This window comes from Engraulis encrasicolus, chromosome 1 (genome assembly GCF_034702125.1).
Source record: "Engraulis encrasicolus isolate BLACKSEA-1 chromosome 1, IST_EnEncr_1.0, whole genome shotgun sequence".
NCBI lineage: Eukaryota > Metazoa > Chordata > Actinopteri > Clupeiformes > Engraulidae > Engraulis > Engraulis encrasicolus.
In genome coordinates this window covers 59,791,814-59,804,313 of record NC_085857.1, presented here as the reverse complement: position 1 = coordinate 59,804,313, position 12,500 = coordinate 59,791,814, and the positions used below count along the sequence as shown (strand labels likewise).

The 12,500-nt window shown below is 45.8% G+C and overlaps 1 protein-coding gene across 1 annotated transcript in view; it reads left to right on the top strand.

Annotated features, from left to right (window-relative positions):
• ern2 (endoplasmic reticulum to nucleus signaling 2) overlaps positions 1-12,500 on the top strand; it is a 34,968-nt gene that overhangs the window by 12,720 nt on the left and 9,748 nt on the right. The window contains exons 9-13 of the mRNA XM_063207312.1: positions 45-123; positions 713-869; positions 4,418-4,530; positions 5,140-5,277; positions 12,065-12,290. Coding sequence (XP_063063382.1) covers positions 45-123; positions 713-869; positions 4,418-4,530; positions 5,140-5,277; positions 12,065-12,290 — 713 coding nt within the window. The remainder of the gene's footprint in view (positions 1-44; positions 124-712; positions 870-4,417; positions 4,531-5,139; positions 5,278-12,064; positions 12,291-12,500) is intronic.

The following is a 12,500-nucleotide window of genomic DNA, read 5'->3' as shown; positions in this document are numbered from 1 at the left end:
GTGTGTGTGTGTGTGTGTGTGTGTGTGTGTGTGTGTGTGTGTAGGCCTACTCTGTTCGTGGGGAAGTTGGATTCTCATCTCTATGCCTCCACATCCCTCGTACATAAAGGAGTTGCCATCGTGGTGAGTAGCTCTCTGTGCGTTCAGGTCGTGCCGGTGCATCTAATACTATCTGGTGTGTTCACGCCGCAACTCTGGGCGTTCGGGAATCGGAATGTACTTGGTGGTTCTCTGTGAACTGTGACGACAACGTAGACGTTTTATCTGGGTAACTGGGTGTATGTGTGTCCTGGTGTTAGCGTGCGAATACACCGTTGGCAGAATCGCTGGAGCGTGCAGTAAAGATGATGTGATGGGAAGCGACAGAGTATGTCCGTTAAAAGTGACATTCCCGACATTCCAATTGGCTGTGGCGGTTGCCACCGTACCGCATCATAGCTCACTGCGTATTGCTCAATTGCATAGCTCATTTGCAAAATGTCCAAATAAACACTGTTGCTCAAGTTGCTCAAATCGCTCAAATCGCCTCTAGTCTTCCGAATCGCTTCTAGTCTCTTCTCTCGTCAGCGGCTCAATACAAAGTCAATTACTTCCGTCCCTGGAACCGCTCAAGTCACGCTTGGTGCATTTTGTGCGGTGAGCCTCGAGGCTCGACATTGGCATGCACTATATCTAATGTGTGTGTGTATGTGTGTGTGTGTGTGTATGTCAGCCTCAAGGCTTGACGTTGGCGCGTATCGAGGGACCAACCACAGAGGAGGTGACCGTGAGTGGGCGAGGCAAAAGCCAAACGACGATGACGGACGTTACGGAAGTCGAATATCCGCCAGGAACTAGCCAGTCACTAACCAACACCTGGCTACTCATAGGTACACACACACACACACACACACACACACACACACACACACACACACACACACACACACACACACACACACACACACACACACGCACACACATGCACACACATTGCATTACAATTACCATAGACGTGCACAGATAGACACGAGGTGTTGCTAAAAAATAAAAAACGAACTTTCAAAAGGGCACTTTTTGTCCCTTTTGAAAGTTCGTTTTTTATTTTTTTATTATTTTAATCCTTAAATGTAGGGTTAACGCTGTAGGCCTACTCGATGTTCCCATCATCATTTAGACATAATTGTCAATTAAAAACGCGTGATAGGCTAATAATGCCCCAAAATGCCTCCCTTTGTCAACGTGAGCGCGTTTGAACTTACAGATTCAGAAGCGCTTTGCACAGGCAGCAGTGTGCCGGGCAGCCCCACACACAAGTTCTCCCCTCAAGCCAGGTAACAGTCAATAGCCTATTTATGATGTTGAAAGTTGCTTGTGACTTTGGAAGTGATCCAAAGAGAGCCCTGGCTTTTACAATGAGACTTTGCAAATTGTGCATTTATCAAATCTACCGCAGAAGAGGTAGCCAAAGTTATGTCAACAACATGTGTAACATGATTGCCACAACCATTATATTAGCCGAATGAATCCAAAAGTTGCTCAAACAGTTTCAGGTCTAAAGATTAACAGAATGTTTGAGAAACAGCAAGAGGATTCATGTAGGCATGTTTGGGAAACGTTGGCCTCCTGATGAAATATGCAACGCACCAAATCACATTTGTGACAGACATCATGGAACAGAAGTTAACAGCGGGAAAAAAGAGAAAAAAAGGTTGTGCGTAAATTCCAGCAAATCTGCCACTTAAAGCCTTCTGCACAGCAATAAAAGCAGGGTGCACACAGCAATGTCTTATGCATGGGGGAAACAGGTAGCTACTATAGAGGATTGTGCTTTATGACACCTCCAGAACCCGACCCAAAGCAACAGTTTTCACTCACAATACCCGTGTAATAGGCTAAATCATTTTGACAACGTCTTGAAATGAGGGTTGAGCTTTAAAAAAAATAAAAATAAAAGAAAAATGACCGAGATGCAGAGTTTTCCAAGTAAGGAATCTGTTAGAATGAATCGCTTCCTGATCACTGCGCTGGAGGCGCACAGTTAAAGCGACAGTACACTTTTTAGTCCATGCGATAAATGATGCACTAGGCATGGTAATCTAATTATTTTAACTTTCTTACATAATATTCATCATTTTTTTTTTAAATGTTTTGTTTAGCTTACTGTGGAATGTTCATTAAAATGTGAATTTAAAAAATCACAGAACCGTGATTGCAGCCGCCAGTTCCACATGCCTCCCACCACCACCCCAGGACCTGCCCCCCAAAATGTCTGTGCACGGCAGTGACAATCACATTACATTGCATTTGGCAGACGCTTTATAACCAAAGCGACTTTCAAAAGAGGACATAATCATAGGCAACATCGCTAGCAGATACAAAGTGCACATGAAATATACAGAACAACAAGTGCAGATGCAAAAAAGGTTTTGTTTTTTTGAAAGTAGAGTACACACACACACACACACACACACACACACACACACACACACACACACACACACACACACATTCTCATTGGTAATGCTTTTCTTGGGCAACCGTGGACTAATTTTTTAAAGGTACACTGTGCAGGAAATGGTCAAAAAAGGTACTGCAACTATGCTGCTCATTGAAACTGGGCTGCCTATTGCCAAATTTGATATTTACGTGAAAGTAATAAACTAATATTTTCTATGGCCCATGTACAGTCATTTTTGCAGCTAAAAACGTCTATTTCAAAATGGCGGACTATGGAGAAGATCCCCCTTTTCATGCATGAAAAGTGAAATTTTCCCAGTCATAATGAATACTTACAATTTGATGGTAGTGGTAAGTATGCATGAAAAATGCTACATTAGAGAATGGGTAGCATGAGTTCTGGAAATAAACAACTAAAATCTTACACAGTGTACCTTGAAGAATGTATTTACTGAAATCCAAAGTGAAGCTGTGTGCTTAATTTGTGGGACTCAACTTGCTGTGCTGAGCCATTATAGTCTGAATCGCCACTTGATGACCAAGCATGAGGAGAAATGCAACTGGTCATCTGTTGGATGAAGAGGGTGCACGAGATGCCAAGTGGCTCAGCCTTGGCAAAAGTACTGAAAAGTGATCTGAGAGACCAACTTCAGGATTTCTGTGCAATGAAAGGAAATGACATTTCCGAGCTTTGAGATGACGAGTGGGTGGCAGACTCGCCATAGACCGCACTGATGAATGAACTGCAGTGTAAGAGTCTGTTTGTGCATGAGATGTACAGCGCCATTTCATGAGAAACCATGAAACCACCAGCTTCTCTCATGTCAGGGGAAGGAGAAGTAGGCTGTAAGGTAAACCTCGAAAAGTCCTTTAGAAAGCCAGGGTCATTCCACACTCTCCGAACCAAACGTGCTTCATTTCCTTAAAGGAACAGTCCACCGTGTTTCAATAATAGAGTATATTCTTCTCTGACCTGAGATGAGTCCATGTCGACCTGCCTTCGGACGCGGCCCCAGTCAGCAACACGTGTGGCACAAAGGCGTCAGCATGAGCTTGGATCAGCTTTGCCTTGGGGAGTATTGGGTGCCTTAAGTTAGAAGTGACCAAATTGTTGCATGTGTTCCCTATTTTAACACCCTTGCATGACTAGTTAACCGATCCAAAAGTAGTTGCACTAAATGAAATATCGCGATTTTCTATCTAGATAAAGAAATGAAAGGTGTAGCAACACATTCTGAGCATTGTGACTTCAACACATTGATATCTTCTCTCCTAGTCCCCCCTACTCCTAAAGCCCCCAGTGCTCCCCAAGGCAAAGCTGAAGCTCATGTTGCTAACTGGGGTCAAGTCCAAAGACGAGGCAGGTCGGGATGAAATCATCTCAGGTCATACCTGTCATCCCTAATTCTGACTTATTTCCCGCTGTCCCAAATTCCCAAATTGGTATTTTTGGTATTTTTCACATAAAAAAAAAACACAGTCAGTCCAGAAATTATCCCCACGGCCCTGTCAGTTAGCCGGACGAGCCACACCCCCTCTACTTGTAGAGATGAGAGGCTCTGTACCTAAATAACAAGACACCTTCCCCACACTGCTCCAGGGACTGTAAACTATACCCTGTGCCTAAATAACAAGGCACCTAACCCCACACTGCTCCAGGGACTGGAACCAATATCCTGTGCCTAAATAACAAGGCACCTAACCCCACACTGCTCCAGGGACTGGAACCAATATCCTGTACCAAGGCACCTAACCTTCTGTGTGTGTGTGTGTGTGTGTGTGTGTGTGTGTGTGTGTGTGTGTGTGTGTGTGTGTGTGTGTGTGTGTGTGTGTGTGTGTGTGTGTGTGTGAGTGTGTGTGTGTGTGTGTGTGTGTGTGTGTGTGTGTGTGTGTGTGTGTGTGTGTGTGTGTGTGTGTGTGTGTGTGTGTGTGTGTGTGTGTGTGTGTGTGTGTGTGTGTAATGTGTGTGTCTCTATAGGTCATCATGAGGTTCCTCCGTTGGCCCACACAACGATGATGAGAGATTTCCCAGAATCCCTGCAGCACGGTGACATCATCCCTCCTAGACCCGCCCCCTACACACCACCACCTGTGAGTCTCACACACACACACACACACACACACACACACACACACACACACACACACACACACACACACACACACACCATCATCCCTCATAAACCTGCCCCTTGCACGTCCAGTGGGTGCGTGTCTTACAGTGGGTGCGTGTGTGTGTGAGACTTACAGGTGGCCATAAGTCTCTCACACACACACATGCACCCACTGTAAGAGAATCACAACCTTGGTGAGATCAGGGACAGGGTTGTACTGTAGACATTGTGCTTGCCCTAGAAACATCTTAACCCAATCAGTTTGAACTGGGAACGGCACTGCATGCACAGTACAGTTCGTTCAATGTGTTTGAATGAGCAATGTGTTTGTTTGGATTAATAAAGTAACAATACTCTTCTCTACTGATTATCTTGCTTTGTGTGTGTCTGTGTTTGTGAACTGTGTATGTCCGTCTGTGTGTGTGTGTGTGTGTGTGTGTGTGTGTGTGTGTGTGTGTGTGTGTGTGTGTGTGTGTGTGTGTGTGTGTGTGTGTGTTTGTGTGTGTGTGTGTGTGTGTGTGTGTGTGTGTGTGTGTGTGTGTGTGTGTGTGTGTGTGTGTGTGTGTGTGTGTGTGTGTGTGTGTAGCTGCCGAGAGGAGGGGTTTCCCCTGGCTCTTCCCCTGTTCCTCCTGATACCATGGTGACGACCTCTGACCCTGTGACCCTGCTGCTACTCACACTCCTATTGGCCGCCTGGATTGCCGTCTTGGCCACACACACACAGGTATCGTACCACTCACTATTTACGAATGTGTGTGTGTGTGTGTGTGTGTGTGTGTGTGTGTGTGTGTGTGTGTGTGTGTGTGTGTGTGTGTGTGTGTGTGTGTGTGTGTGTGTGTGTGTGTGTGTGTGTGTGTGTGATGGAGTGACCATCACTAGAGTGACCGCAGTCTGCCACTCAGGGCTCGAACCCGCCACCAGTTCATGTATGGGAGTCACAGCATGATACCACTGAGCTAAAGGACCAGTCCAATAGCCCAACGCCACCGATACTGTATGATGCTTCGGGAGGGAGGTTTACTAACGTTCTACTGCCGAACTCTGCTAGTTGGCCTCTGTTTCACTGCCTGTTGCAGAATTTGATATTTTCATGAATACTTACTTAATATTAAACAACTTTTTACTAGTATTAAGTGGTCACCATTTTTGTTTACACTCAGACGACCCATCACTATCCTCAGGGGTTCCTTCCATTCTTGACATGGTTTATCTGTTTTGCATCCTTTACAAGGACGCCGCCATTTTGCTGATCATACAAACAGGAAGCCTCATTGAAATTTCTGCGAGAGTAACGATGCATTTGAAATGGGCAGGCTGAAATCTCATATAAAACTCTTACTGTCAGATGTGTGTGTGTTTGTATTGCTATGAATATGAATATATATGAATGTACCTTTTATTGCGTTTTGGGAACACTTGAACATACAGACAATTATAACATTATACAAGGACAAGACTAAAAAACAAACAAAACATACAAAGTATTCAAATAAAAATAAAAAGTCTTGGTAGAATAGAAATAATTAAATTAAATTAAAAATCCTATATACATTCAGTATATTAAAGTTATCACATTAACTCTGTCTGCACTTAACTTATTCAACAGTTGCAGGGTGGCCGCGGGTCCTTAAAAAGTCTTAAAAAGTCCTAAATTTCATTTTCGCCAAATAAGGCCTTGAAAAGTCTTATTTTGTCTTAAAATTTCAACCCAAATGTCTTAAATTTGTGGAGCTTAATTTAGGGAGGAATAATTATGTCAGCCATGTGATGAACTTCGCGACGGAAATCGGGAGTTGTAGCCATGTAGTGTAATTTAGAACGCATTATTGAATTTTATTTAGTGTAAAGTTTCATTGTGTAAACTTATAGTTTTGTGTTTTCAAACGGCTACATTAATGTAAATTTAACCAATTGGTTCTTGTGCTTCATTTGAACCTGTGTATGATCTTGCGAGTTGGTCCTAATTTCATTTGGAAAATGGTATTGAAAAGTCTTAAAATGTCTTAATTTTGACTTGCTAAAACCTGTTAACGCCGCGAGTTGGTCTTAATTTTATTTGGAAAATGGTATTGAAAAGTCTTAAAATGTCTTAATTCTGACTTGGTCAAACCTGTAGACACCCTGAGTGGATGCTTCTAGACACAAAGGATGTTAACGCTCTATTAGTTTTAAAAAAAGGGTAACCAGTATCTAAGTCCTGATGGGAGGAGGGAGTATTCAAAGAAAAGGGGGTGGGATGGATCATATACTATTTTTTAATGCCAATCTGGTAGTGTACTCATCAGAGATTGTGTGTGTGTGTGATTTTGTGTGTGATTTTGTCCAGCATGTGTCTGTTTTTAACAGAAAGGCCACCTACCCAACACTGAATGGCAAAGGTGACCACACTTTGTATAAAAGGATTGTACAGGTAGCTGTTAATACCTGCCCATGGGTCAGCGAGAGAAAATAAGACTTGTGACACAAACATCTTTATTGTATCAATTACTAGACAAACATAGGGAATACACATTCATAATGCATGCACAGGAGGTGCCTTCCTCAACCACCTTCGCAGGTAGCTGTAGCCCTATGCCAGAAGCAGATGTCGTCAGGTGGTGTCCAGCCTTCTCTGCGGTGTTTCGGCCCTGAACCACAACACCGCCAACTCCAGCTGGTGGGCCGACAGTGACTGGCCAGTCTCACCATCTGCTCCTGGCGTACAGCTTACACCAACAATACATACGTTCCATACATTTGATAGGAAAATAAAGGCAGTTGAGCTGTGTGGTGTTCGTTGGCTGCTGGCTTTAACCTCTTCCAAGCAGCTGTGCTCGGGTGCGTTGGTTGCTGGGGCGGCAACAGTGTTGAGTGAAGTGCTGAATGCGCAAGGCAGTTGGGCGATAGACTTGCTGTTCCCTGCAGCTGCTGTCTGGGGGTTAGGTGTTCTTCCCCCAGTTTCTGTCCTTCCTCCGCAGCCAGAGCCAAAAGCTCCCTTTCTCCGCCTCCTCTGCCAGTTCCTTTGTTGCCTTCTTAAGCCTCCTTCCGGTGACTCCCACGTCCTTTAGGAGGCGTATAGTCGACAATCCCATAAAGCCTCTGCATCCAACCTCCACTGGGAAGGTAGCCTCGATCCCTTCCTCCATTGGCACGGTGAGCTCAATGAGGGCCACCGCTCTTGCCTTTGTGGACCACGCCACTATGTCTGGGCGGAGAAATGTGGTGGTAATCTCTGTGGGAAACAGAAGCTTCCTGTCCAAGTCGACCTTCATGCTCCAATCCTGGCCGGGACTGAAGGGCCTTAATGTTTCTCTTTGCCTGATGCTTCTGATCCCTCCTTCCGCGACAAAGGTGGTGGGGTCCTCTGTCGGCGATGGTATTCTGCTATCCTGTTTGCACTCCTCCAGTACTTCGGCTAGCTTTCTTAAGACTTGGTCGTGGCACCATCTGTAGCGGCCTTTTGATAGCGCGATTTTGCAGCCTGACAAGATATGCTGGAGGCTTGCATTGGGAGCATTGCAGAGTGTGCAACATTCCTCATTTCCAAAACACTGGTGGAGGTTCCGAGGACAGGAGAGCGTGTCATAGGTTGAGCATATAAGGAAGCTGAGTCTTGCCTGAGGGATCTTCCACACGTTTGACCAACTGATGTTCCTGTTTGAGATTCCCTCCCAGGTTGTCCAGCTTCCCTGCCGTCCCTGAGACACAGCCTTGATCTTGTAGCGGTCTTCCTCCATCCTCGTCACCTCCGCCACCACCATCTCCTTCCTTTCCTTGCGGTGGGCCTTGGACCAGAATCTTGGTGCATCTCCCCATCCTAGGCCTGCTCTACCTACCTGCACTCTGCCCATGATTTCCTTGTGCTGCAGCCGGCTTACAGCTTGGTCGACCTCGGTCTGGGCGTTCCACTTGCGGCCAGTCAGGACCCTGGCGTTAGCCTTCCTGACTGACTCGTCTGTGGACTCCCGAAGCTCAAGGACCAACCTGGCCTTCTCTTGCATGTAGCCCAACTGTAGTGACTTCAGTGGTAGATGCAGCATATTTCTTCCGAGGAAGCCAGCTTCAGATAGGCAACGTGGCAACCCCAACCACTTTCGTATGAATGAGTTGGCTTTCCCATCCATCTTAGTCACGGTTGATGAGGGGATCTCGCTCATTTTCAGGGGCCACATTACCCTTTGGTAGAGTGTGAACTGGTACCATCAAACCTTGTACTTCCCAGGGAGTTGGCTTTAGTCAATCCTTGCCAGGCTGTCACATAGCTGTTTCATGACGGTCTTCCCCATCTGTTTATCAGATAGTTCCGCTGTGTACTGCCTCCCCAGGCTTCTGATGGGTTGCTTGGCAAGAAGTAGTATCTTTTCCCCTCCGATAAGAAAGGTGGTGCAGTCGTTCCTGACTCCTTTCCTAAGTGACAGGCTGCGAGACCTAGAGGGCTTGATCTTCATTCAGGCCCATGACATCAGCTCATCCATCCTCTTCAGCAGTCTTGCTGTACATGCTGCTGTCTGAAGGAGGGAGGTGCCATCGTCCATGTAGCTCCTTAGTGGGGGAACCTCTGACCGTTTGGCAGTTTGATCCCTCCAACCATTTGTCTTGCACCGATGAGAATGATCTCAAATGCTGCTACAAATAGTATCGGAGAAATCGCACATCCCATTGCGATTCCGACTTCAAGCCGTTGCCACCCAGTAGTGAAGTCTTGTATGGAGAAGCACATCTGCAGGTTGTTGAAATACTCTGCTACCAGGGTCTTGACACAGGTGGGCATGTGAAAGAAGTCCATGGCGTAGTTGATCAGTTGGTACGGGACTGGTCCATACGCGTTGGCAAGATCAAGCCAGATGACGTGGAGGTCAGTCTTCACCCTCTTTGCCTTCTGAATCTGGTCCCAGCTCATTGTGGAATACACTACGCATCCAGGGAATCCTGGCACCCCTGCTTTCTGACAGTTGGTATCAATATAGCCATTCTCAAGCAGGTAGCGGATCATTCTTCTGGCTAGAACTGAGAAGAAGATTTGGTAACACTTTATAATAATGTTCCTTAGTAAAGACTCAGTAAATAATTAACTAATGATGAATAAAACATTAACAAATGTTTTTATTATTAACTAAGTTTTATTAATGCTTTATAAAATATCTACAAATGATATATGCAAGATTTTACACACCTTATAACAGAGTATTTTATTCATTTACAAGCAACTTGTAAATGTTTGATAAATATAAAATATTAACATAGCATTTCCTAGTCATTTACAAGCATTTGTTTACATTTCCTAGTCATTTACAAACGTTTGTTAATGTTTTGTTCATCAATAGTTAATTATTTATTAAGTCTTTATAATGCTTTTTTGCATCCATTATTCTAAAGTGTTACCGAAGATCTTTCCTTCCACGTTTAGTAGGGCGATGCTACGGGGATGAAGACTGCTACCGCTCTTTGCCACTCAGATGGAATGATTTTCTTCTTCCAGGCAGTTCTCATTAGGTACCTTGGGGCAGTTCTTATAGAGCTTGTAGGGGACTCCATTGGGGCCTGGTGCAGAAGAAGGACCTCGCCATCTCCACGACTTGCCTGACCTCGCTGAGCTTGGGAGGCATGATGTTAAACTCAGCTGTTGGCTGTGCAGGCTGGGGTACATCCTGGTGCTACAAGGGGGATGCTCCTTTGCGGATCGCTGTACTGTTCCCGGACGAGCTGCTCCAGCTGCTCCCTGGTGGTTTCAAGCTAGCCAGTCTTCTTCTCTTCCAGCAGCTGTCTGGCATGCTTGAAGGGATCCTTGAAGAAACTGGCTCGCTCTTTTTCTTTCTGCCTGTTGCGCTTTTGAATACGTTCGGCTCTGCGAAGTCCGGCTAGTCTTTTCCTGACCTCCTCCCCTTCTCTCTCAGGGTGGTCCTCTGTCTGGGGACAACCTCGCCGAATCTGTCCTTGCACGTCTGATATATAACGTCCCCTAATCAGATTAAGCTTAGTCTCCGACGCTCCATGCAGTGATCCCTCTAGTGTCTTGATCAGGTCTGCATCCAGTCCTCGCCATGCCTCTGCTTCTCTTGACTTTGGCCACTTAATCTTATTTCTTCTTGCTGGTTTCCTGGACTCTGCGTTTGGCTCTGTTCGGTGTGAGGTGGTGAGGACTGGGTCTTCATGCTCACGTGAGGGCACATTCTCCACCAGTGAGACTTCTTCCTATGACACTCTCATGCCTCCAGCAACGTTGGGTCCGTTGGCACTGTGGTTTTTGTCCTTGCTTTTGGTCCCTCTTGTCTCACCTGCTGTCACAGTGCAAGGTTGCTGTTGGCCCTTTTGGACACACTTCGCTCTCCCTTGGTGGATCCGGATGCCTCTGAACGTGGTCACTTTCTCCCATCCACATTCACACCTCCGGAGGATCTTCTCCTCGTTTCCTGGAGCTCTGGTATTCTCGAAATCCATTTCCATTGCCGTCATCACCGTGTGGTCCGTCCTGTTGGGCCCATCTTCCATCCCACCTCTCGGAGGGCCCCCGGGCTGTTGCTTCTTATGATTCTTCGTAGTTAGGGTTGGGCTTCCCTCTAATGAGGGAGCTGTGGGTCGGGTAACTAGCCGCCCACGCCTGGTGCGGTCTTTCCCTGCTGTCATCCAGTCTCTCCTGGATGTTCTCCAGTCTTCCCTGGACTCCAACTGCCCTATTCACAGTAGTCACTGGGTTTGCCAGAACTTCAGGATTGTACAGGTAGCTGTTAATACCTGCTGGGCATTGCTGCCTGTTGCAGCTCCTCTGGTGCCCATGGGTCAGCGAGAGAAAATAAGACTCAAAATCACTGTATCAACCTTGAAGCTACGCAGTTTCCTTAAAAAAATAAAGTCTCTATTGTGCCTTTGAGCATCTTGCAAGAGTATTTTCTTTCCAAGCGTATTATCTATAATTGTACCTGGATACTTGTACTCTTCTACTGTTTCAATATCATTCCCATGTACATTGATTGGTTCAAGCGGTGGCATTTCCCTAAAATGTATAACCATTTCTTTTGATTTTGAAACATTTAAAAGTGCACCAAGTATAGAACTGGTCTACCTCTTGTCTGTAGTCAGTTTCATCACCCGTTAAGAAACCCACTATCGCAGTATCATCAGCAAACTTAAAAACAACATTCAGGGGTGTGGCTCACACAGTCATACGTGTACAGTATGTACAGTAAAGGTGATAAAACGCTCCCCTGAGGCTGAGGGAACCCCCCTGTTTATGCTAATGGTAGATGACTGTCCATGACTTGCTCTAACATATTGTACTCTGTCGGTTAGAAAATCAAAGACCCATTCAAAAGTGCATAGTTGATTCCCATTGCACTCAGTTTCTCAATGAGGATATGCGATTAAATGGTGTTGAATGGTTGTCTGTGTGTGTGTGTGTGTGTGTGTGTGTGTGTGTGTGTGTGTGTGTGTGTGTGTGTGTGTGTGTGTGTGTGTGTGTGTGTGTGTGTGTGTGTGTGTGTGTGTGTGTGTGTGTGTGTGTGATATTGTGTGTGTTTCTCTGTCTCTTCCTGCAGCGTGTCCAGAAGTTGCTGAGTACCCACCAATCACCAGCCACTTCCTCCCGCCAGAGAACCAATCAGCAGCAGGCCTCATACTCAGACACGCCCTCCAACTCCACTTCCTCCTCCAGCGCCCTATCAGAGAGCTCCAACCACACAGGACACGCCTCCTCCAGCCAGTCCCACCAATCAGATCGCTCTGCTCCCCAAGCTCCTCTCCAAGCCACAAGCCAATCAGAAGGTGACACATCACTTGTTACAGCCACATCACTTGTTACATCAAGTCGGCATTTTAAACAGTAGGCTGAAATCAGGACACAGCACTGCCATCTTACCTCAGACTAACTCAGCTGCCAACAACAGTTTTAGTTGTTGAACAAGATGTTTTTGGAAGGATTTTCACATTTCATTACACCTACATCCTCACTCCGATAAATGAGTCATCAGTAGG